This window comes from Daphnia magna, linkage group LG5, assembly GCF_020631705.1.
Source record: "Daphnia magna isolate NIES linkage group LG5, ASM2063170v1.1, whole genome shotgun sequence".
NCBI lineage: Eukaryota > Metazoa > Arthropoda > Branchiopoda > Diplostraca > Daphniidae > Daphnia > Daphnia magna.
This window is the reverse complement of record NC_059186.1, coordinates 11,884,949-11,906,782: the sequence shown is the minus strand read 5'-3', so window position 1 is coordinate 11,906,782 and position 21,834 is coordinate 11,884,949. Positions and strand designations below refer to the sequence as shown.

The 21,834-nt window shown below is 40.8% G+C and overlaps 8 protein-coding genes, 2 long non-coding RNA genes and 1 other non-coding gene across 17 annotated transcripts; 5 read left to right on the top strand and 6 right to left on the bottom strand.

The window, feature by feature from the left end:
* Positions 1–46: 46 nt before the first annotated feature.
* On the top strand, positions 47–3,034 carry LOC116922543 (all-trans-retinol 13,14-reductase). Its single transcript, XM_032928908.2, has 11 exons — positions 47–372; positions 455–520; positions 592–804; positions 862–1,157; positions 1,219–1,339; positions 1,408–1,608; positions 1,743–1,933; positions 1,995–2,112; positions 2,175–2,335; positions 2,413–2,563; positions 2,680–3,034. The coding sequence occupies exons 1-11, from the start codon at positions 165–167 to the stop codon at positions 2,850–2,852; spliced, it is 1,899 nt and encodes a 632-aa protein (XP_032784799.2). The 5' UTR covers positions 47–164; the 3' UTR covers positions 2,853–3,034.
* On the bottom strand, positions 2,397–5,142 carry LOC116922545 (ferric-chelate reductase 1). 2 transcript variants are annotated; one of them, XM_032928911.2, is made up of 7 exons: positions 4,695–5,142; positions 4,507–4,591; positions 4,332–4,447; positions 4,166–4,257; positions 3,959–4,094; positions 3,737–3,870; positions 2,397–3,632 (listed from the first exon to the last, which is right to left on the bottom strand). In XM_032928911.2, the coding sequence occupies exons 1-7, from the start codon at positions 4,944–4,946 to the stop codon at positions 3,515–3,517; spliced, it is 933 nt and encodes a 310-aa protein (XP_032784802.2). In that variant the 5' UTR covers positions 4,947–5,142; the 3' UTR covers positions 2,397–3,514. The 2 variants fall into 2 exon arrangements, with proteins under 2 accessions (XP_032784802.2, XP_032784801.2); XM_032928910.2 differs by having other exon boundaries at positions 3,712–3,870; positions 4,695–5,132.
* A 1,507-nt stretch (positions 5,143–6,649) lies between these two features.
* On the top strand, positions 6,650–8,026 carry LOC116922550 (putative ferric-chelate reductase 1 homolog). The gene is made up of 6 exons (XM_045174193.1): positions 6,650–6,929; positions 7,021–7,090; positions 7,155–7,261; positions 7,335–7,426; positions 7,506–7,605; positions 7,682–8,026. Exons 1-6 carry the CDS (start codon positions 6,732–6,734, stop codon positions 7,769–7,771), a joined length of 657 nt encoding a protein of 218 aa, XP_045030128.1. The 5' UTR covers positions 6,650–6,731; the 3' UTR covers positions 7,772–8,026.
* Positions 7,755–9,376, bottom strand: LOC116922555. Its single transcript, XR_004394094.2, has 2 exons — positions 9,072–9,376; positions 7,755–9,001 (listed from the first exon to the last, which is right to left on the bottom strand). It is a non-coding gene; the product is annotated as an uncharacterized LOC116922555 (long non-coding RNA).
* Positions 9,288–11,206, top strand: LOC116922548 (putative defense protein 3). 6 transcript variants are annotated; one of them, XM_045174197.1, is made up of 9 exons: positions 9,288–9,593; positions 9,675–9,833; positions 9,908–9,992; positions 10,070–10,187; positions 10,278–10,432; positions 10,507–10,573; positions 10,644–10,762; positions 10,865–10,956; positions 11,028–11,206. In XM_045174197.1, the coding sequence occupies exons 5-9, from the start codon at positions 10,298–10,300 to the stop codon at positions 11,161–11,163; spliced, it is 549 nt and encodes a 182-aa protein (XP_045030132.1). In that variant the 5' UTR covers positions 9,288–9,593; positions 9,675–9,833; positions 9,908–9,992; positions 10,070–10,187; positions 10,278–10,297; the 3' UTR covers positions 11,164–11,206. The 6 variants fall into 6 exon arrangements, with proteins under 6 accessions (XP_045030132.1, XP_045030129.1, XP_045030131.1 ...); XM_045174194.1 differs by having other exon boundaries at positions 10,252–10,432; XM_045174196.1 differs by having other exon boundaries at positions 9,675–9,837; positions 10,252–10,432.
* A 457-nt stretch (positions 11,207–11,663) lies between these two features.
* Positions 11,664–12,916, top strand: LOC116922549 (putative defense protein 2). Its single transcript, XM_032928920.2, has 5 exons — positions 11,664–11,881; positions 11,981–12,047; positions 12,140–12,243; positions 12,314–12,405; positions 12,496–12,916. Exons 1-5 carry the CDS (start codon positions 11,717–11,719, stop codon positions 12,644–12,646), a joined length of 579 nt encoding a protein of 192 aa, XP_032784811.1. The 5' UTR covers positions 11,664–11,716; the 3' UTR covers positions 12,647–12,916.
* Positions 12,917–13,428: 512 nt separating this feature from the next.
* On the bottom strand, positions 13,429–14,714 carry LOC116923989 (putative defense protein 3). The gene is made up of 6 exons (XM_032930515.2): positions 14,369–14,714; positions 14,244–14,313; positions 14,041–14,144; positions 13,870–13,961; positions 13,708–13,801; positions 13,429–13,646 (listed from the first exon to the last, which is right to left on the bottom strand). The coding sequence occupies exons 1-6, from the start codon at positions 14,570–14,572 to the stop codon at positions 13,554–13,556; spliced, it is 657 nt and encodes a 218-aa protein (XP_032786406.2). The 5' UTR covers positions 14,573–14,714; the 3' UTR covers positions 13,429–13,553.
* Positions 14,715–14,729: 15 nt separating this feature from the next.
* On the bottom strand, positions 14,730–16,446 carry LOC116922547 (putative defense protein 3). The gene is made up of 6 exons (XM_032928912.2): positions 16,239–16,446; positions 16,091–16,160; positions 15,885–15,988; positions 15,719–15,810; positions 15,296–15,527; positions 14,730–15,173 (listed from the first exon to the last, which is right to left on the bottom strand). The coding sequence occupies exons 1-6, from the start codon at positions 16,428–16,430 to the stop codon at positions 15,084–15,086; spliced, it is 780 nt and encodes a 259-aa protein (XP_032784803.2). The 5' UTR covers positions 16,431–16,446; the 3' UTR covers positions 14,730–15,083.
* Positions 16,447–16,478: 32 nt separating this feature from the next.
* LOC116922553 lies at positions 16,479–19,464 on the top strand. Its single transcript, XR_004394093.2, has 2 exons — positions 16,479–18,474; positions 19,090–19,464. It is a non-coding gene; the product is annotated as an uncharacterized LOC116922553 (long non-coding RNA).
* On the bottom strand, positions 19,287–20,345 carry LOC116922552 (putative defense protein 3). The gene is made up of 5 exons (XM_032928923.2): positions 20,121–20,345; positions 19,954–20,023; positions 19,719–19,828; positions 19,547–19,638; positions 19,287–19,461 (listed from the first exon to the last, which is right to left on the bottom strand). Exons 1-5 carry the CDS (start codon positions 20,301–20,303, stop codon positions 19,392–19,394), a joined length of 525 nt encoding a protein of 174 aa, XP_032784814.2. The 5' UTR covers positions 20,304–20,345; the 3' UTR covers positions 19,287–19,391.
* An 890-nt stretch (positions 20,346–21,235) lies between these two features.
* Trnat-cgu lies at positions 21,236–21,320 on the bottom strand. The gene is given in 2 exon segments: positions 21,236–21,271; positions 21,285–21,320. It is a non-coding gene; the product is annotated as a tRNA-Thr (tRNA).
* Between the last annotated feature and the right edge of the window lie 514 nt (positions 21,321–21,834).

The following is a 21,834-nucleotide window of genomic DNA, read 5'->3' as shown; positions in this document are numbered from 1 at the left end:
CTAGTATCCCCGCCAGACAACTTCAATCATAATAAAAATCCATGCCTTTAAATTATTCACTGTTTTTCACTATCGTGCTATTAGTCACGCGTGATCAGCGATCGGATGAGCATTACCTCAAAGGTTGTGTCCCATCAGTGATAAATTAAGAAGGTAATAGGGCCATGTTGTTCAACGTGGCACCGCTTCTAGATGGACGAAACCAGGCTGGAATAATCTTAGCCGTTTTCCTGGGCTATTACATTAAGAGACGTTTCTTCACATCCAGAAAACGCTCTGGGAAATGGAAAGCTCCGTTTGCCCAGGATTCTAGAACTCCCCCAACTCCTTTGGTTACTGTACAAGAAACACGCGATGAAATTTTGAAAAAAGGTTTGATTCATGTGGATTTGTACAATAGTTTTTAAACTCCTTAACTATCTTCTGCTTTATTCTGTTGCCCATACTTTGACAGCCTTCACCAAGCAGCTGGCTACGGAACAGAAATGGGATGCCATTGTAATAGGATCAGGAATCGGAGGTTAGACATCAGAATTATAGGTTAGATTTCTTTAGATCTTAGAACAGATTTACAAATTTTGTCTTGGGCAGGATTGTCAAGTGCAGCCATCCTCAGCAAAGCTGGTTTGAAAGTCTTGGTTCTTGAGAAGCATGGCAAGTGTGGTGGAGCTTGTCACATCTTTAAGGCAGAAGGCTATGAATTTGATGTGGGTATTCACTACATTGGAACCTTTTCTGGTCAGACCCTGAATCACACTTTGTTGGATCAAATTAGTGATGGTCAAATCAAGTGGGCTCCACTTGGTAAGACATGTTTTTAAAATTAATCATTAAGATTGCTTACCTTGATATCTCTTACAGACAGCAACTTTGATCGTTTGATCGTGGACGCGATGTCTCCGACGCAACGAGAGTATAACATCCCCTCCGGTCGAGGTGTCTGGAAAAAACAATTGATAGAGCAATTTCCCGATGAACGAAAAGCTATTGAAACTTTCTTCTCCATGGTGGATAGAATAAGAAAACAAACCAAAGCATGGATTATAGTTAAAATCGTACCCATTTGGCTCGTTAATTTAATAAGCATTTTGGGATTACCACGCTTTTTGAGCGATTTCTTTGCCTTGGGCAGCCGTACATTGAAAGATGTTATTGAGGTATTCAACAGAGAAAACGCATTTTTCTTGAATTAGATTTGATTATATTGTCGTGGTCTAGAGTTTAACCAAGAACAAGGATCTGCAGCTATTGTTCGCCTACAGTTGGGGCACCTATGGCGAACCGCCTAATCGTAGCAGCTTCGCCCTGCAGGCGATTTTGCATGATCATTACGAAAATGGTATAAAGTGATTCAAAAGTTGGGAAATTATTTAAAACTTGTTTTTTTCTTCCTCCGCTATTTTTCAGGTGCATATTATCCGATTGGTGGAGCATCGGAAATACCGTACCGAATTGTCCCGGTCATCGAACGAATGGGAGGGCGAGTACTCATGAAAGCTCCCGTGTGTCAGATTCTGACAGAAGGAGGCCGGGTGACTGGTGTTCGAGTAGGCAAGAAAGAGAACAATGCAGTCGATATCTACGCTCCGATCGTCATATCTGATGCAGGTAGAGAATCAAACTGTAAATTTTTAAAAAGCCAGTCAAGTGGTTGTCGTGGCAACACGGCAGCCACTACCACAATCCAAACGAAAAAGAAGCCGATAGCGAGATCGATTATCGAATTTTCACTATTGATAAAGGTGTCCATAACACTTTGCTGAATCTTCTGCCGGAAAACGTTGCCAAAACATCACCCAGCTGGCCGATAACAAACACGATGAAACCAGGAATCGGCTGTTTGAGCGTCTTTATTGGCCTTCGCGGTACAACTGAGGAATTGGGACTTAAAGCCCAAAATCTCTGGGTCTTTACCGACTCTAGTATCGAAGAAGTACTGTCGATATATCATTTCCGTTTTCAATGATTTCGTAATTTTCTTTTTCAAATAACAGGGATTCAGTAAAATATTTGATAATCAAACCCTAGAAGATGTACTCTACAAACCGTACCCAGCTTTTTTCATTGGATTCCCGTCTGCCAAAGACCCATCGTGGGAGAGTCGATATCCAGGTATTTAAAGAAAGTGAAACTGCGCATTGAAGACTCGCTAATACATTTGATGATTTTTATAGGTCGCAGTACAATCACAGTCGTATCTTTTGCCCCGTATTCTTGGTTTGCTCAATGGTCTGATTTGACGGTTAAGAAGCGAGGCGATGAGTACAACGCTCTGAAAAACGCCATCGGTCAGCAAATCATCGATCAGATAACTCACCTCTACCCCGATCTTAAGGTGATTCATCATTTTCTTATTTACCATTGTGTTAAAAGGATACGTCATCAGAGCTTTCTCGTTGTTTTTTTCCACAGGGTGCTATTGATTATTTCAGTGTTGGAACTCCAATTACCAACGAACATTATCTAAACGCCAAAGAAGGTGCCATTTATGGCCTGGAACATTGTATTGAACGCTTCTCTCCCAAACAGGCTTCATTGTTGCGCCCAGAAACCGGCATCGAAGGTATAATGATGATTTAAAAAAAAAACTCGTGACATGTCGTCACCAACGCCCGTTCAATTGCTAACTTACCGTATTTGGCGTGTCTATTTCCATCAATTATTATTTTTTAAATCCAGGGTTGTTTCTTTGCGGCCAAGATGTGATGTGTTCCGGATTCGTGCCTTCAATGATGAGCGGCCTTCTCTGTGCCAGCGCTGTCTTAAAGACCAATCTTTTGAATGACCTTGTTTTATTGCACAAGAAAGTAAAGGCAGCTACGCGTGACAGCCAACGCAGCAAGGCAGATTGAAATCACGTTTTCACCTTCCGGTTGACTCGTTTTGATTAATCATGGTCGACCGTGAATTAACCCGCAATTTCGATTTCAACTCGTGGCCATTAAAGTTGAAAAGAATGCACCTTTTGTTTTATTTCTAATGCAGTCTTTTGTAATTCTGCACCATTTTGTGAGAATATAGTCCTTACCCTCAATGAGCTTATCTCAAAAAACAGCTCAGTCATTTCATCATCCTCGACGCTTAAGCTCATATGCGTGACCAAACTGGAACAGGATACCACACGGTATTTTATTTTATCTCCATATCTGTTTGACTCATTATGGCGCAAGCTCAGCAGGCTTAGAGTAGTTTATGGTGCTGTTTTTTTTTTGTTTTTTTTTTGGGGGGGGGGGGTTACGATAGGTACAAGTTAATTAGTAACAACAAAAAAGGAGATCGTGCAACGAATTGATTAGACAGAGATTTGCAAGTTGCATCAGCAATGCTATTGAGGGAAAAGAAAAAAGAAAACTTTGAGAATGATCAAAAGTAATTATTTTGGCTATGCCAATTTGAAATGCACCGCATTGCTAAGAATTCAAATACGAAAGATAACACACGTTTCGTTTGCCTATCGTATGACATGACTGAAAGTAATGCTATAATGTACGTGGTTTGATTTTTTACACGACGATTAGTAGTAAATGCTTGTCACGCAACCGGAGCCCAGCCCAGCATGCCAAGCTGGCCAACAATACGTTGAAATCAAGCCGGAACTCGGAGGTTGGCCCACTTCCTGATGGCTTGGTCGTCTGCATAAATATCGGAAACAAGATCTCTGGATCAATTCAATTTCATATATCGTTTACAAAAGGACACTCTGAAACGTACAGAGGTCATTCCCGTGGTGACGTACGTAGTTGTTTCATCTGTCGTAAAGGAATTGGTTGAATTGTATGCGTCTTCTGTCACATTGAACATCATTTCTTCCGTGGTGGTAGCAATACTTTCATAGCCCTCACTTGTCGCCATATCAGAATAACTGGTGTCCTGTACAATCAATATGAAATGACAAAAATATACCGTCAGTATTGTATATTCTGGTTGTTAGGCCTTTTGCCAAACAGCTACTACCTACCGTTGATGACAATGTCGTTAACGGTAGTGTTTCCGTTGACGGGGGAAGGGTAATAGCTATCGGATCGATAACACGTACAAGATAAGCAGCTTGAGTGTTAATCCAAAATACGGTACCGTTGGTAAGATACGTAGTTCTGAACAACCGAATTAAAACATTTTCATTTGAACGTTGTTTGCTTGTTTGTTGGAGAAAATGCTAAATTACCGGAAACTCACTAAACCGACATAGTCTTTCGGAGGTGTCCAGTTAACGGTAACAAACTGCTTCTTGTCACTGGACTGGTGCGTCACGGCGTTCTGTGCGTGTCATATTGATACCATATATAGTTGGCGTGTAATTGGCGTGTAAGATTTAAAAGTATATTATATACATTCAACGATTGTCCATCCGGGCAGCTGACCACTTGTCCGTCACTGGGTAGAAAAAAGGATCCAATGGAGACGTCAGTCAAGTTGCTCTCGCTGTCAAACGCCATTACCAAATATCCTTAATTGCACAGACGCATGATTAATCGATTGTTTTTAAGTAATTGAAGGAAATCCTACCTTTAAATGAAACATCGGAACCGAAAGCTCTTTGTTTGATTGTGAGCGTTAACTTTACGACATCGCCGTTATTGATTATTTTCGACTGTTTTGATTGGATTCAAACGACCGTACCAATTCAAAATCAGAATAAAGTAATATTCACACCTCAACAATGAAAAGAAAAAAAATATGCTGTATACGTTTACCTTGTCAGCGTAAGTAACGAAAGGATGAGGACCCTGTTGTGGTTGGACACCGTGGATAGATTTCATCGGTGAGCAATCGCCGAGCGGAATACTATCGGAAAAACACTCGACTTTGGTAACATGGCTGGTAAGAAATCGAAAGAGAATTATGAACATAGTGGACAATGTTGTACAATGGTTGATGCAATTAGTGAATTGATTTGCTCCTCTCCGTAGCCACATTTTGGTACGAAACGCAGTTATAGTCAGCATGTGCACTCGTTAACAATCCTGACTGAGTTCTGCGACTCTTCTTCCGCCAAGAGAATGCTCATATGCCTGTCCTTCAGTGCTGGATAGCCCACTGTTGATTGCTACCTAATTTAGCTGATTATAAGCAGCGGTCTGATTACGGTAGAGTTGTTGGGCTCCCTCAGTATTAAAGAAGATTCAGCATAAAAAGGGTGTCCACTTCTATTCGTCAAGTTGGCTCACCATCTGTCATTTACGATCATGGGAGTCATACGGGGGGGCCTGAACTGACTGACACTTTTTATCTCGAATGGTTCATCGTTGGCTTTATGTTAGCAATAAACCGCAATAATTGGAAAAGTTAGATGATGTGTCTACCGATGACGAAGTATAGATATATGCGTCTTGTGCCATTCGTTTGTTAATCGTGACTCATTATCATTTATACTGCACAAGCATATACGATATTATGATGCAGAGGAAAGATGACATTGCAAAATGACTGTTGGATTGTTTGATTTGATGCGTCTGTTGGAGGAGTGACGTGTGTCATGATTGTAGGCGACTATTTAGGCAGGTTGAGTATCCCTAACGAAAAAAGAGGACATAATACAATTGACTTTGAGTTTGATTTATTTTGTTTGGCAAAGAAAGAGATAACAAAGTGTCTATTGATCAGCAATCTTATCACATTTGATTTGACAAGCTTTTCTTCCTGCGGCCAATCAAATTATGTGCCGCGATTTTACCTTCACTTACGTAAATGTCCTTGTGCCACGTCAGTTTCAACACTATCTACCTTGAGTTTGACTGACTCAGTGTTGACAAAGATCGAAAAGATTTTCATCTCCGAAACTCTTCAGTTTATTAGTTTAAAGGACACCACAAATTTCTAATAAACAGTTTTGCAACACACAGTACAAAAATTCCCGTTCGCTATCAGCAGCGTCCTAATTACAATAGCCCCTATATCTATAGGTGTAACAAAGGCTTCTTGACGCCCGCAATTACGTAATGCGTGAAGATGAGGTTAAGTTTATTTGAGCTTTTTATAGATCTTACCTCACAGCCTATAGGATCCTAGAGCTTTAAGTTCTGCCTAACGTATAATTCATCTTCGGATCAAACATTATAGACAATAGATCGCCTTTACTTCCATGCGGTCAGAGCGTTTTAAACATTAAAATCATTTGAGAAATCCCAATGGAAAATAAATGCCGACGCTTTTCATGATTTGATAATGACAGATGGTCACAAAAGAACAGTAAGAAAAAAAAAAGGACGGAATTTAGAACAGGTGACGTGTGTCTTCTAAACGTGACTCGATGATAAGACGTTTTATTTTTACGCTTCCTTCTATCACGTGCAATAGGCCTAGTGCAATCGTTATAAGATCTTCACCTATACGTATATTTGTTTGTCTGTGTCGGCCATTATTTGTCTTTCGACTGATTTGGAAATGAAGTTAATTTTTTTCCCGCACGATCCATTGAATCCTGCCGACGCATCGAAATAACATAAGGGCGTCCTAACTGGAGAACACGACCAGTAGCATCAGACGACTATATGCCCTTTGACTGGGTTCAAACAATTAATGCTTATATAAGAAGCCTTACGTAAACCATAAAATTGTAAAGACTATCATATACAAAATTGAGTTGCGCTATCTGCTGCGTGCTAGAAATGGGCAGAACACTCTAAAAGTATGCAGCAATAGCCTTTACGTATAGATGACGACAGTTGACCTGTCGCCTCTAGAACGTTTATTATACACTGAAAATTCAAAGCAAGCATTCAGTCTTCAACATGCTTTGCAACAAGAACATGTACACCTGTGCTGTCGTCCTCGCCTTCCTGTTGGCATCGGTATCCATCGACCGGATCGATGGAAAACCGGATGGAGCGCCACTTGAAGCGTGTGCTACTATGACACCTAACCATGGTGTTGGTGTCTATCCCCAATTCATCAATTCGTCGCCCTTCAAAACTGAAATTCCATCTGGGGTAAAAAAAAAAAATGCAAACATATTTTTCAATTCAATTATATTTTGTCTTTTGGAATTGAACGAATTTCATTGGCTCGCTTTTCTGTTAGGAATATGCCATCATGGACAATACCTTGAATTTGGAATTGCGTTCAGTGAATGACGTAACTACGTACAAAGGTACATAGGCTTAGTTTGCAAAACTATCATTTGCATTTAGTCGAATGATTCTGTTAAATGCCAGGTTTCCTTGTGATGGCGTTCGACAAGAATGATGCCACTAATACGCCGATCGGTACTTTTAAACTGCCCAGTGATGGAAAAGTAATCGACTGCTCCGGTATCGTTGGGGTAAGGTTTTTCTTTTGGAATACAAATGGGCTCAGAGAGAATAACTGAAAATTCTTTTAAATATAAAACAAAGAGCGCTGCTACCCACAAATCTCGTAATGAAAAGAAATTAACGAACGTGCAATGGACCCCTCCCAAAAACTTCATGGGCACAGCCATTTTCAGGTGAGAATTAATTTCATCTTTTGTTTACATAATCAACTTCATTTGCAACTCATACCGCATCTTCTAATTGATTCTATAGGACCACTTACGTGCATAACGCGACAACATTTTGGGTCAAGACAGAGTCAATTGCCGTTACCTATGTGATGGAGCTTCCAACATCATCAACGCAAGCTCCGGTACAATTATCTTTTAGCATCAACTTTTTAATTGCATTAATTATGTGTTACGTCATTGTTTGTTTTGTCATTACAGGTGGCGACAACTCCAAGCTCTGCCTCACAATTGAGCAAGACATGGATCAGCCTGATAACCTTTTCATTGATGGCTTATTTGATGCGATAACGTTCATCAAGTGGATGGGATTTGTTTAGACATAGCTGCTCTGCATGATCAGAGTTCATGATTATTCCAAATTTATTGTAAGCGCGTATAATTACTGACTGAAATTTTCATTGGGGCTGACTTGACATTAAAACGGAGTGAATAACACGAAACGATTGATTATTAAGGATCCATATTACATGCAACGACTTACACCCACATTTTATTTGATTACGTAATCGTGTTCTGGAAGCAAATAAACAGCTGAAAAAATTATGTGCAAAGTTTCTGAGTGATGAAGCATTTTTAACGCGCGTGAATTCGCACACAGGATCGTTGGGATCTGTTTTGTTGAATACAACATCTTACTTGATCTCGTACGCTCGTGTCATGGAATCCCGTTCTACGCGTATACGCGTGAGACGTTACGTAAACAAATGCCAGCCTATCTCTTTTAAAAAGTCCTTAATCTTGAACTGTCCAAGTTGGACTAGCGGTTTTGATTTCGGGACAAAGATGGCAGGTGAGCACGGCTCACGCTATCTCGAGATTGATTAGTAAACCGACAGACATTGCAAATGGTGCAACGCTATAAGATATAACCTTGATTCCACTTTGATCATCTTAGACATTCCCCGCGTTTAGATCGTGTTGGCTTTTCCAATATATTAATGCATCTACTAACACGGAATTAAGCCATACAGGAGTGGCAGGTGGTGGAATCATAAACATATAAATCTATTAGAACGTGGATCATTCGGACAACAGATTATAAATACGCAACACATACACTGATTGTAAAGTAATATATCCATATGCATTCCGTCTTTAACAAGAATCTCTGATCCGTTCTGGATTAAATGCACTGCGTCAATAATGAGCCGTGTGACGTCTAAAAATCGAAAACAACAAATTACATGTTACGTTTCCTACCGATAATTGTTGCTATACGGATTTATCCGATTCACTTCCACCCATTGCTTTTCTGCGGTCAAAGTTTATAGCTGCAGGGAAAGTCATGTCATTCAGTTTTTCATTGCACAATGTTTGCAGTGTAAATGTCGATTAGGGGAGAAAAGGTGGATATCACGTACAAGCGTCTCGCCAGCCGACCGCTCTCCGTTCGGCATCGAATGCGTTTAATGCGCACGGCACTACCGACCGATGGTTACATGGCTGTCGCCAGGTGACTGTTGCCCGTCCAAAGATCGAATTGTGTTGACGGCACGTCTCTGCCCTACGCACGTACGCCTAAATGCCTCGATCATTTGTTTCTTATTGTTTTTAATAAATAATAAATTTTAAAAATTAAATATCTTACATTTTTTAGTCGCATAAATTAAAAAAGAAGGGATCAAAATTCATTTGGTTCGTAGTTGAATTCACGTGTTTTTGTTGTTGTTGTCGTATAAATCGATCAGAATTAAACATTGAAGACTAATCGTATATAATGGTAGGTCTAACACGAGTGGTGTTTTTATTTTTGCGCACGGCACGTCTCTCGAATGGGATGGGACTCTGCCGGGAGAGGTGCCACCGTGAGTAAGTGCACGACGGGTGGTCAGCTGTGATCGGCAATGGTTTCCCCTCACCGGGACGCCCTGCCCGGTGAGGGGAAATCACCTGGTGGGATGACAGAGAGTGAAGTCTTCAACTTGAAAGCCTTTTTCTAACTAATATATATCCCCCCCCTTCCCTCAACGGTAAACTATACGTGCGATTAATCTTAAATCCATTTCGTACGAAATATTTGGCGAAGAGGTTGGAGAGAGATCAACTGTTTTGCGGTTCGTGTTCATGTTGAGGTGTCATGCTTTCGCAGGCAGCAGTCGGCGCTTCCGGGGTACTAACATAATTTGTATCATACAGTTTAACTATTCATGTATAGTTTAACATTCATCATTTCCTTTTCCACTGACATTAGATGCAAAAATTGTCCTTCCATCGAAATAGTTTGAGTTATCGTCATGAAAAGACGATACCCTACGTTTGTTATTCTACAAAACAAGAGGGATGTTGTTAACCTACCAACCGGTCCTGATTCCTTTTTACCACACAAACACGGAGCGGTGACTATACCCAAGTCAGTGGCATACCTCAACATGACCGTTTATGGCACATATTATTGTCAATTTAATTTTGATTGATAACATATAGGCTCATACGTCTGGATGGACGTACACGTTACACGAGAGAAGACCCGTGTAAACAACCCTAAAGTCAAACGATATTCGGACAACATGTATATATATTATATCAACAATTGCATACGCGTATATAGTAGCTCATATTTTTAAGTCATTTATTTATTTGACAAAGTCCGTTTCACCCATCAACGCCTCCTACCCGGAGTGGGGTGGCGTACAAGTTCGTTTAGCAACAGAGTCTCGAAGATTGGGGCCTCTTGTTTTGATCGCATATAAATAGCTGAGCGAGAGTAAGTGAACAAATCAGTCCCTATACATTCAGTCTACTAGACACACATCGCAATATCCGTACAGATTGACCATGTTCACCTGTGCTTTAGTCGCTGCCTTTTGGCTTTTGATGGTGGCACCGATCGACCAGATCCACGGATCACCTAGTGGAGCACCGACTGCTGCCTGCGAAAGCATGACACCTGGCCATGGATACGATGCTCAAAGCAATTCGTCTCCCTTCAACACTGAAATTCCGGCCGGAGTAAATCGAGATCCGATAATTGGTGTATGACGTTATTCAAATAACTGAATCAAAATTTTTTTTTAAATGTATAGATGATTGCCTTCATGGATGATCCTGTGCATCTGGAACTTCGTGCTTCGTCTGGAACCTATTTCAAAGGTATACAGCACTTTCCACGTGCCTTGACAGAGAGCAAATTTTAACTCAACGTTGATATAATACCAATTAGGTTTTCTTATAATGGCATTTGATAAGGACGACAATTCTGCCACTCCCAGACCGATTGGTACCTTCAAACTGATCGAAGGCAGCGATGGTCAATTAATGAACTGCGGCAGTGGCACGATGGTATGACACCTTTTCGCACAACCCTAAATAGACCTACTAGAATAGTGTAGCTTCTAGACGTGCACGAATCTAATTGATTTGCATTTGTGCACGAAATTGCAGAACGCAGTCACGCACACGAATAACGTCGGGAAGAATCTAGTGAGGGTCGACTGGCAACCACCGAAATATTACATGGGCACAGCCATTTTCAGGTGAGATTCTCCATTAAGAAGCATTGCCTAGTATAGAGCGGTTGAATTATATTCAATCGACAAATCAACAGGACCACTTATGTGCAAGACGTTAGCACCTACTGGGTCAAGACGGAATCCATAACTGTGACGTTCGTCATGCCGGACGGAAGCACCCACGACCCTATGATGACTATGAGAGCCGATAAAATGCGATTCCTTTTGTAATGAGCCTTTTACCTGAGCTGGCCAAATAAAATTATGAATAGAACAGCATAAAACAGCATAAGCCATATAACATAAATGGCATTTAAACTCCTTTTCTTCAATATCTGAACGGGATTTCAATGAATTAATGATGATGGGATTCGTTATGCTTATAAATGCTGTATTAGCGTATATAAAAGCACAAAAGGACGTGTTAAGTAGATAAAACAAGATTCAAATTAAACCAGCGAATAAAAGCATGTGCATATAACGAAGATAAAGATATGGAATTCAACTTTCTTCGACAAATAAACAAGATCCATCACGCTGTTTTCAATTCCCGGTGAGATTACCAGGATGTTTAAAGCCGCCTTTTATTCTGAAGGTCGAAGTACGTATCACTCGTCCAACTCCAAGTGCAACACATCCATTTTTTTTTATTTTTTGTTTAACAAAGAAGATACTAGTTAATGCTCAAGCCATGCACGTAGGCCGACCGGATAAATAGTCCAGGTGGCGGACACCGGTACATCAGTCGCGTACGTTTCAACCACAGATCGTGTCGCCAAGAAAAATGTTCACTTGCGTGATAGTTAGTGTCTTCACGTTACTCGTCTTGCCGACTGCAAACGCATCACCGAATGGAGCACCAACGGCCGCCTGCGGGAGCATGACACCTCAACATGGATACGAACCGCAAACCTCTGCATCGCCCTTCAAGGCAGAAATTCCAGTTGGGGTAAATCTCCGTTTTTTTTTTTTTGTTTTTGCTATTGTTCGCAAAATTTGGCAGCATATCGAGTTTGAATTTGTGAATTGATGCGGTGATTTGTTAAAGGAGTACGTCTTGATGGACGATCCTGTGCAACTGGAACTGCGAGCCTCAGCTGGTGCTACTTTCAAAGGTATTGTGTGTTGCGTATGAAGATGCTTCTCAACAATTTTTGCTTTCAAAGTTAGTTATTTATTACTAAGGAGCGATTTTTGTGAACATCAGGTTTCCTTATAATGGCATTCGATAAGGACGAGGATACAAAACCCATCGGAACTTTTACAGAACCCGTTGATGGCCAGTTGCTTAACTGCACCGATGGTTTCACGGTATAAGTTGGCATTCAAATGTTTATTCACTTGAACGCTAATTTAATCCAATTTTGCTAAAACGATGAAGAATGCTGTTACACATACGAATAACACCGAGAAGAGTTTGGTGAAAATCAAATGGCAACCGCCTCTTTATTACATGGGAACGGCAGTTTTCAGGTTAGATTGAGTTGTCCAAATGATGTAAATCACACCGGCCTTTCTAATTCTCGTGAAATCAGATAATCTAACGAGTTTGGTTTATTGCAGAACTACGTTCGTGCAAAACTCGACGACATATTGGGTCAAGACGGAATCGATTGGCGTTTCTTTTGTGATGGAAATTCCGAGTTCTGCTTCGCAGTCCAGCACGACGTGGGCGGGCCTTATCGCTTTATTGCTGGCCCTCTTAATTCAATAAGTTCTCACGCCACACCTCGTACATTATGCAGTCTACTTCACGATGCTCGCTAATGACTTAGTTGATACACTATACTAGAACCCACATTTCTTAAAGATGCTTTCAAGTTGTGCTTTTAATTTGTGATTGAAATAACGAACTATATAACCAAATGTTCTCTAATTGAATTTACTGGACGCTGGGATACGAAGTGCCAGCGATCGAAAGTGTAATTGGCATGTAAAATGCAAAATGAAATGACATAAAAATTGCAGTTTTCTCTTTCTTTTAGCGACGTCCATTTGTCCAGTTGGCAATACAAACAATGTACCGGTGATAAGCTTTTCAAAATGCCTGGCATTTGTTGTCTGCATGAATAATTAAGAGCATTCCAAGAAAACCATTTGTTTGTCATTCTCGGAATGCCACGTTTCGACTAGCCATGGAAGTTTGGGGTAATGGTAAGCAAATTAACCAAATTTCGAAAAATTCGTCCCCTGCCTCCTGAGCTGTTTTTCGTTTCTTTTTTGTCAACGAAAAAAAAAAAAAAAAACAACAACAACAAAGAAACTGATAGTAGAAGAAACGAATAATATTAAGACGTGTGCGGTTGGTGACTCTCGAATTCAGGAGGAAACCCCGAAACCACTTTCAACGCGTTTCGTTTGATTGCGTTTGTTGTTTTCTGCACGACAACTGTGCACCACTTCCTTGTTGTTTCCATGGCGTAGAGGTATGTCGAAATCAATGCAACTCTTTTTCCCAATTCACGTCCGAGAAAGTTCGTTCAAGGAAATGCACGCCACCGAAAATGATCTTTTTTATTTCGTCATTTTCAAAGCAGTATAGACTATAACATAAGGTGTGTGTGTGTGTGTTATGGCATTGGTAATAAACAAGCAGGTGAACAGAAAGAAATGGTGGAACGTTACAGCATCGAAATAGCCGCGAAAAAGAGAGCGATCAAATTGGCGAAAATGGGACTGACTTGCCATGCAGAACTGCCCGTCGATTTAGGTACCTAATGAAATGCAAATGATGTAAAAGCCTTGTGGCGTTTGTCGTTAGAAAATAGTCGTTACCATTCTGGGTGAACCTTGGGCTTCTGTCACGACAGAGACAACCTTTGATTCCGTTTTGACCCAAAATGTCTCCTTTTTTTGCACAAATGTGGTCCTAAACAAAAAAAAAAATCAATGAAAATGCCACTACGTCATAGAAAATGAGCGATAAAAAATGCTCACTTAAATACGACTTGTCCCGAATAATCAGACGGGGGGGTCCATTCGATCTTCACTGATTTCTTGTCGTTATTGTTACTGTGTGTCACGGCGTTCTTGATAAGAAACAGAAAATGGTTTTCTTTAATAACATTCGATTTGCTGTTTTACAGTTTAGCCGTGCACAAGTCTTACCTGCATGCCACCGGAACAATCGATTAATTTGCCGTCCATCGGTTGTTGAAACGTGCCGATCGGTTTGGAATCGTCAGCTCGATCGAACGCCATCACAAAGTAACCTAATTTGCATCAACCACAAATGTATTAACAATAATAAATTAATGTTTAAAACTTTTGTTTGTTTTTTTTAAATATTAAACACAAATCGATCTACGTACCTCTGAAAGCAGTATCACCATTTTGAGGGCGTAGTTCCAGCTGCACGGGACTGCCCGGCAAAGCAATTTCCTTAAACAATGGAGGTCAATGAAATTTCTCAAAGACTATAGAGCAATATAATTACCCCGTTAGGTGTGGTTGTTACGAATGGAGATGAACTTTGTTGAGTTGCTACACCATGTCCAGGTGTCATGCTGGCGCAGACACTTTGCGGAGCCCCATTCGGAAATGCTTCAATCCGAGAGATGAAGCTCAGAATGAAGACGAAAGCAACAGCAGAGTGAACCATGGCTTTCTTGGTGCAAGGTCTGTTTGAGACTGAGCGCATTCTACCATCGGCTTTTGGTGCCTTACTTCCTCAAATGTACATTGCGGGGGGAGGGAAGGAAACGGTTTGAATTTGGGATTTTTGGAAGGAAATGTGAGTTATCCTCATTTGTAATCTCAGTTTTATCGTACACGCACATTGATTGGAACAAGGAATATTGTGGAGCCAATACGTTTATTCCGATCAAGAGTGATCGTCGTTTCGTGTCGACGCTGTTGCCGCGCACATCAAATTCTCAAAGGCCAGCAGCCAAAATTCATGAAAAATCGATTTGGATCCATCTTTTATTGTTTTAAATCAGTCTGATTATTCTTGTGTAAATGTTTTTTTGTTTGATCCGCCTATTAAGAATCGAAAAATAATGTATACAAGTATTTATAGCAACGGGGTAAAACAATTGGTTCCTCCAATCTCCCTACATCAAACTATGATAGTCAACTCGCATAACTTAGTGTATATTTTTTAATAGCCTATCGCTATGGCTCTCCCGTTTTAAAATGCAAACGACAGTTTATCGCAGCAGAGAAGACAACATGGACAGAGCAATCAGACCGATCCAGAAACTGCTGGATTGCGAGGCAGCGCTTTTGGAAGGTGAAACCTGTCAAACAACAAAACATTTTTTAAGCTTTCTGTTTTTTTGTTTTTTTTAATACACTGTACATTTAATCATTTCAATGAATTGAGCAATGAAAAGAAGAAGAAAAAAAAACAACTGCTAACCGTTGTTGTTGGGTGATCGTGATCGGCGTGATCGGCGTGATCGTGATGATGTGTCGGCTCAGACATTGTGGAAGCCGACATGGGCGTGGTCGAGACTGGTGCAGCTGTTGTTGTTGTTGTTTGAGGAGCCATTGTTGTTGTGGTGGTTGCCGAGGGAATTTCAAGAACAACAGCAACAGCCTTCGATTCCGTCTTGACCCAAAACGTTAATTTGTTTTCAACATAAGTGGTCCTGGAAAACGAAACCAAACAAAACAAAAAGGCATAAACATTAACAAATGTAGGTCATTTCGTCATCACAGGTATACGCGAGACTCGCCCAGCAGCGAGTAGACAATTTAAGAGCCGAAGGCAAGACACCTGCATACGGGCAAAACGAATGCTTTTGCTAAAAAAAGACAAAAAAATGAGTTTGTTTCCCACCTGAAAACAACTTGGCCCATAAAATTTTTCGGTGGAGTCCAATCGAGCGTCACTGATTTTTTATCCAGGTTATTGGTGTGTGTCACAGCGTTCTACATTGCAATTTATCATTAGCTGTTTTCGTTTTTGTTCGTGTTTTTTTAAACTCTCCAATTCATTTGCATACCATGACTCCACCGCTGCAATCAATTACTTTGCCATCGACGGGTTGTTTAAAAGTTCCAATCGGTTTAGATTCGTCAGTCTTATCAAATGCCATCACAAGAAAACCTGAACAGCACAAAAAAAACAACAACAGTCCGTTAATGAAATGACATTGAACATATGATGTCAAGGCTTTTAGATGATTGGACACGCAGACACGACGCATACCTTTGAAACTAATGACGCCATTCCGTGGGCGTAGTTCCAGCCTGACGGAGCCGTCCATCAATACGGTCTCCTGTATTCGTTTGTTAACGCATCGCAAAATGCCAACATATTAAGGTAAACCTAAAGTCTTTGTGCCGAAGATATTTACCCCGTCGAGAAGATCCGTCGTGAAAGGGGAGACACTTTGTTGGCCACCTACACCGTGTCCAGGTATCATGGTGGCACAGGCAGCCAGGGGAGCTCCATTGGGAGATCCTTGAATCTGGTGAATGGGAGCCAGAATCAACACCAAGGCACCGACGACAGCACAGGTGAACGCGGCTTTCTTGTTACACGGCATGTTGAAGACTGAATGCCACGCTGACTTTCTTTTCTATAATATAGGACGGCTGGTACGGGCAGAGAGAAACTCTGACCTTGGCTTTTTTATTTTTTATTTTATTTATTTATTTTTTTTTTTATTCTAAATGAGTCAAGGAAATAACTAAAATTTAGACGGGGACCAACAACTTGAAGGCCCTTTCTTGTAGCTCTCATATTAGCCGCGATCCATTTCCGGACAGGATTTAATATACGCGAGGCTATTCGGGTCCAGCCTCTGCTTCAGTGTGACGCATATACACTCGATTGCATATTCACGTTTGGTGGGAAAAACTAGACTTGAGCAGCGCACAAGGTTTTTTCCCCGCTCCATTCGTAGAGCAGCAATTTTCCTAACTGATGTCGGTACAAAAAGGGTTACCTGACAGACAGCTGGAGGCGTTTCAAATTCCCCGCCAATACGAAACTTCCAAAGAACATCCAAGAGACGGCAAAAAGAAAGAAAAAAACTTTCACGCGTGACTGTGCACATAGCCTATAAATATAAATACGATAGGGCCCTTTTTTTTTTTTCAATTTCAGCCTTCAAACGTTGTTGCTTTCTCATCGGCTGGCAGGCAATACCGGTTCCCTTTCGGCCACCGGCTCGCACTGGTCCCGATCAAACGGCTAAAAGGTGAGGCACCTGCGCTCTTTTGTGTGTGTGTGTTGTAATTTGAATGAATACGATCAAGCGCCTTCTCAAGGTGACAATTGAATTGCGCGACTATTGAAGTTATATCCTATACCATGTGCACACATATCCTTGGATTTGATGTCGTTCTAAACAATCGGTTTCGCTTGATAGGTTTACGTACATTTAGATACGGCAAACAGTTCAGCTCGTGTAGTATGCATCTGCGATTATACAGGGTGACATTTACGTTCCGCAACGAGCGTTAATATAATAAGCATCGCAAATAATAATGAACACAGGACGAAAGGGAAAGTCCTTTTTCTTTTCTGAAAGTGTGACTGGTTTTTTGCCACCTATCGTGAAGAATGACACAATTCGCCGATCGTAAAAGAAGTAAATCGATTTACAGTCACGTTATTACATGAATCCCGCATGGGTTTTTTCTTATTGCCATCGGTGAGTGAATGACTTGCAGAAAAAGAGCTCCGGGCTAGTAGTAGCTGTTGGGAACATGTTGGTATTGACTAATGAAGGCACACCAAAAAATCGATGATCAATTCATTTTGTATATACGTTAGCAAAGTGTCTCTGGAGCCGTGTCGACGTCCTCCCTATATAGTTGACATTGAGGATGTTATATTTTGTATACGTGAAGTGTTTGTTCGATACTTTCTTTGCATTGTCCGGCTAATACAACACGCATATCAGGAGCGAAGACGTGCTGTGGAATCCAATGATGAAAATCAGCCGATAAAATTCGAATGTTGAGCTAACGATGACTCAGATTGTTGAGGCGTTCGTCAAATTGAAATGGCAACAAAAAGAACTGCCGTCCTTGGCCTAAAAATCACAAGAGACTTCCTTGTATCGCGTGATGTAGATATGTACAGCTGTTTAAAAAAAAAATTAACTTCAAGCAACTAAATGGATTGTTTTGTTTTTGAAATTGAAGGCAAGACGTTTGTACGCTCTTAACACAAATAACTTTGAATTTCAATTGCATCCGTGTAACACACAAAAGGGCCAACGACACCTGGTACCGCCCGGTACCGCGGGTTCCGATCCCCGTACACCGTGCTGTTGATAATAACGATGTATTTTTTAAAAAAAAAGGAAAAAAGAAAGAGTCAGGTAAACTAGTTCTTACGACTTTCTACCGGCTGGCTACAAGCTTGCGACACCTACCGAGTTTTTCCCAAAAGATGAAACTGCCTCCTTTCGAAACGCATCCTTACTGCAGGTGCCGCGTTACATAATAATGGCAAGGAATCATTGTAGATTGGTGACAATACACGATACTTACGTTTTAGTTTGGCGTAATGTTATTGCCCTAAAATATTGACTTGTCGTCATAGAATGCAGGTGTTGCGTCAAGCAGCATAAGCAGGTGAGCCATTTAATTATAGTCTTGCATTATTCTGTCTCGCGTTCTTGTCCGCTTTTAAACAACACCCAAAAACAAAGTATGTCACCATTTCGTTTTCATGAATCTGAAATTTAAAAATAACTCGTTTGAATATCACCTGTATTGTTAGTTATTATACCCTGAAGGAGCCATTCGAGGTAAATGCAAGGTGTGCTAACGACATGCAATAGAATCTTATGTATGATGAGCATTAAGTTGATACCATCTTCGATCCCTTCGAAGAGGAAGAGCAAGAAAAACAAAATCTACCGTACCCTTCCTCCTTCTAGGATAATGATGCCGTTTTGCATACACGTGGTTCCTTCTCAGTGTATCGCAGGATTCGATAGCGTTTGCTTTTCGGCTCGAAATGTGTGAAACCTTCAATCATTTTTGTGGCTTAAAATATTTGTCTTCAAGACCCGATGTCACGTCCATCTTGTCTAATTTCCCCACGCCGAAAGCGAAGGACTATAGAAGATCAATATAGAACTTTATGGTTTTCACGTCCCTTGACTCTCGGCACAAGGAAAGCGCGTCGATTCGTTACGAAAAACTTGCACTTTATCATCTAAAACTGTGGGCTTAATTTATTAGGTCTCAACGCACACCGTGACTCGACATAAAGATAACATCGACCACGTCAATAAACGACTGTCTCCGACACGAGGTATGGACTCAATCTTATTTTTAGTTTGATTTAAGAAAAGATAAAGTTTGATTTGAAAACGAACATTATCTTTCACTACTCATCGTCGTGACCTAAATTTATGATCTGATCAAAAAGATTTAAATTCAGTTTTGAAACGAAATTTTTATATTTTGAATTGTGTCCAACTGGCTGTTTAATTCTTTACTGCATTCTAAGCCATGCACCAAGAGCAAAATAACACCCAAATTTAAGCGACGGTGACCAGGGAGGCTGGAGTGGCGACCCAGAAAGTGGCAACTTCTTCTACGTAGGTAGTCCTGCATTATTGAAACACAAACAAAAAAAAACAAAAAAATTAGGTATAGGTGAAAACTGATTATGTTCAGAAATGAAAAGTCTTACTTGAACAGAACAGTTCCGACGAATCCAGCGGGGGCAGTCCAATCAACGGTGACGGACGTCTTGTTGGCATTGTTGACGTGAGTGGCAGCATTCTATAACATCAAAGAACATTTCTTACTTTCTGACCAGCCAAACATTTATTTATTTTAAATATTTTAAGTATAGGATTTACCATGACGTTGACTCCTGGGCAGTCGAGTGTTTGGCCATCGCTGATTGCGGAGAAGGTGCCGATAGGTCCTCCGGCTTGGTTGGCGTTGTCGAAACCAATCACCAGGTAACCTAGTCGTCGTCCCCCCCAACAAAATAGAAGAATGCACAATGAATTTAGTTACTCATTTTGCCATTGTTTTTGGGATGGAAAGAATTGAAATGTGAGAAAATGGAGAGTGCCAATATTGGTTTACCTTTGAACGTGTTAGGTGCGCTGATCGGAGCCAATGTCAGTGTTACACTAGAGCCCTGGGCAATAGACGTCTGTCCAACACAAAATGGTAGAAGAAAAAACAAATTGCACATGACTTGCAAACAATATGAAATACGATAAGTAAAAAAAAACAAGAAAAAAGAATACCGATGCAGGTGTGGTCACGAAGGGGGAAGCGCTGGTTTGAGGGTCGACGCCGTGTTGGGGCACCATGTCTCCGCAAGCGAGTCTAGGTGCTCCGTTCGGTGCTCCCTGGATGCCGTTTGCGCTGAGGGCCAAGTAAAGACCCAGGGACAAACAGACGTACTTGAACATGTTTGACGCGGACATGGTGAAGAAATGAGACTGGAAATCGGCTAGATGCTGGAACTAGTGGCCACGTGCGCTCTTTTATAGAGGCTTTACATCAGGAAAGATAGACAAATAGCGTCAATGTTTGCTGCTTGGCTATTCGTTGTTATGTATTCATTGGTGTATTTAATCGTCCTACGCAACATGATTAGAGACAATGGACTCAAACACCATCAGAACATGAAGAGAACTGATAGGAGATATTTGAAATCGAGTTTTACAGTTCATTCAATGTTCTGCGTTGCAGGGGAAAACAAATGCTGGAAATGCAGCTGGTGCTAAAACATGTTAGGCCTCAACGCAGTAGCAACGCATAAAAGTGGATGTATGGATTTTGATTATGTCTTTCCTAACTTAATAATTCTATTTAAAAAATTATTCTTTAACGAGTTATTACGTAACAAGCTGAGGTATTAATGTGGCGCTGTCACGTTAACGGCCAGATAATAGGGTAACGATTGATTGGGATATCAACCAGACCCTATCTAAACAGTGTAACAAACCATTGACGTATACTGCATCTATCTTTTGATTCCCACAAAAAAAAAGTGAATAGAAGGTAAAAATAACAAACGAAAATAGAAAACAATCTCGGATCACAAGTGAACAGGTTTAGGCTATGAACGAATCAGCTAAACAAGGAATTTCGTTAAAAACAGATCTACCGTGTTGGCTTCGAAGGATCGATGTGATTGACCGATGAAAACAGCACGTTGGACATTGCACTTGTGCTGAGTTAGCTTTAGGCTAAAACTTTTACTAATTGTTTAATTTCGAATGTAATTGTGACAAATACATCTCCGATTGAATGGGGAGACAAGGTTTAGATATTAACCGTAACGTTTAAGCCAGGCCAGCGTTCCAGCTGGGAGTACCAATATTCAAATTACCTTCATCAAACAACGTATATTTGCCCTCTAAGAGGATTGAACTCTCGACCTTTGGTTCACTAGCATTAACTACGAGACCAACGCTCTACCACTGAGCTAAGAGTGCGATGCTTATCAGCTATTAATGAATTAAATCTGTTCCTTGCATCACTCATCATGACTTTCCAAAAATGATCCTTTAAAAATCCTTCCGGCAGTCCAAAATTCCTTCCGTCTTCATTACGACAAAGGACGATATCTATTTAAAACGGTAGCAGTTAGACGAAATTTTTGCGTTAGGCAATGCCCTACCCTTACACACCTGATGCTGTATGCTTCCTATAGTTGATGTTTGTTCTACAATCTCGGAGTTTATCTAGTCGACATGAACTCTCTGGTCCGTGTTTATTTGCGATCTCATTTACTGCTGCATGATAGACATATTTTCAGGGGCCCAGCTGAGTTCGTTCGATACTTCAACGTCAGCGTTATCATAGAAAAACCTATACCGTTTTTGTTTGAATCTGTATCGACTGAGATGACATCGGCCACTCGTCAAATCAGACGTGAGCCATATCGGTGCCTATATCCACTCTGATGCCTCATTTTCCAGAGTTTAAGTCTTATTCAATTGTGATTGG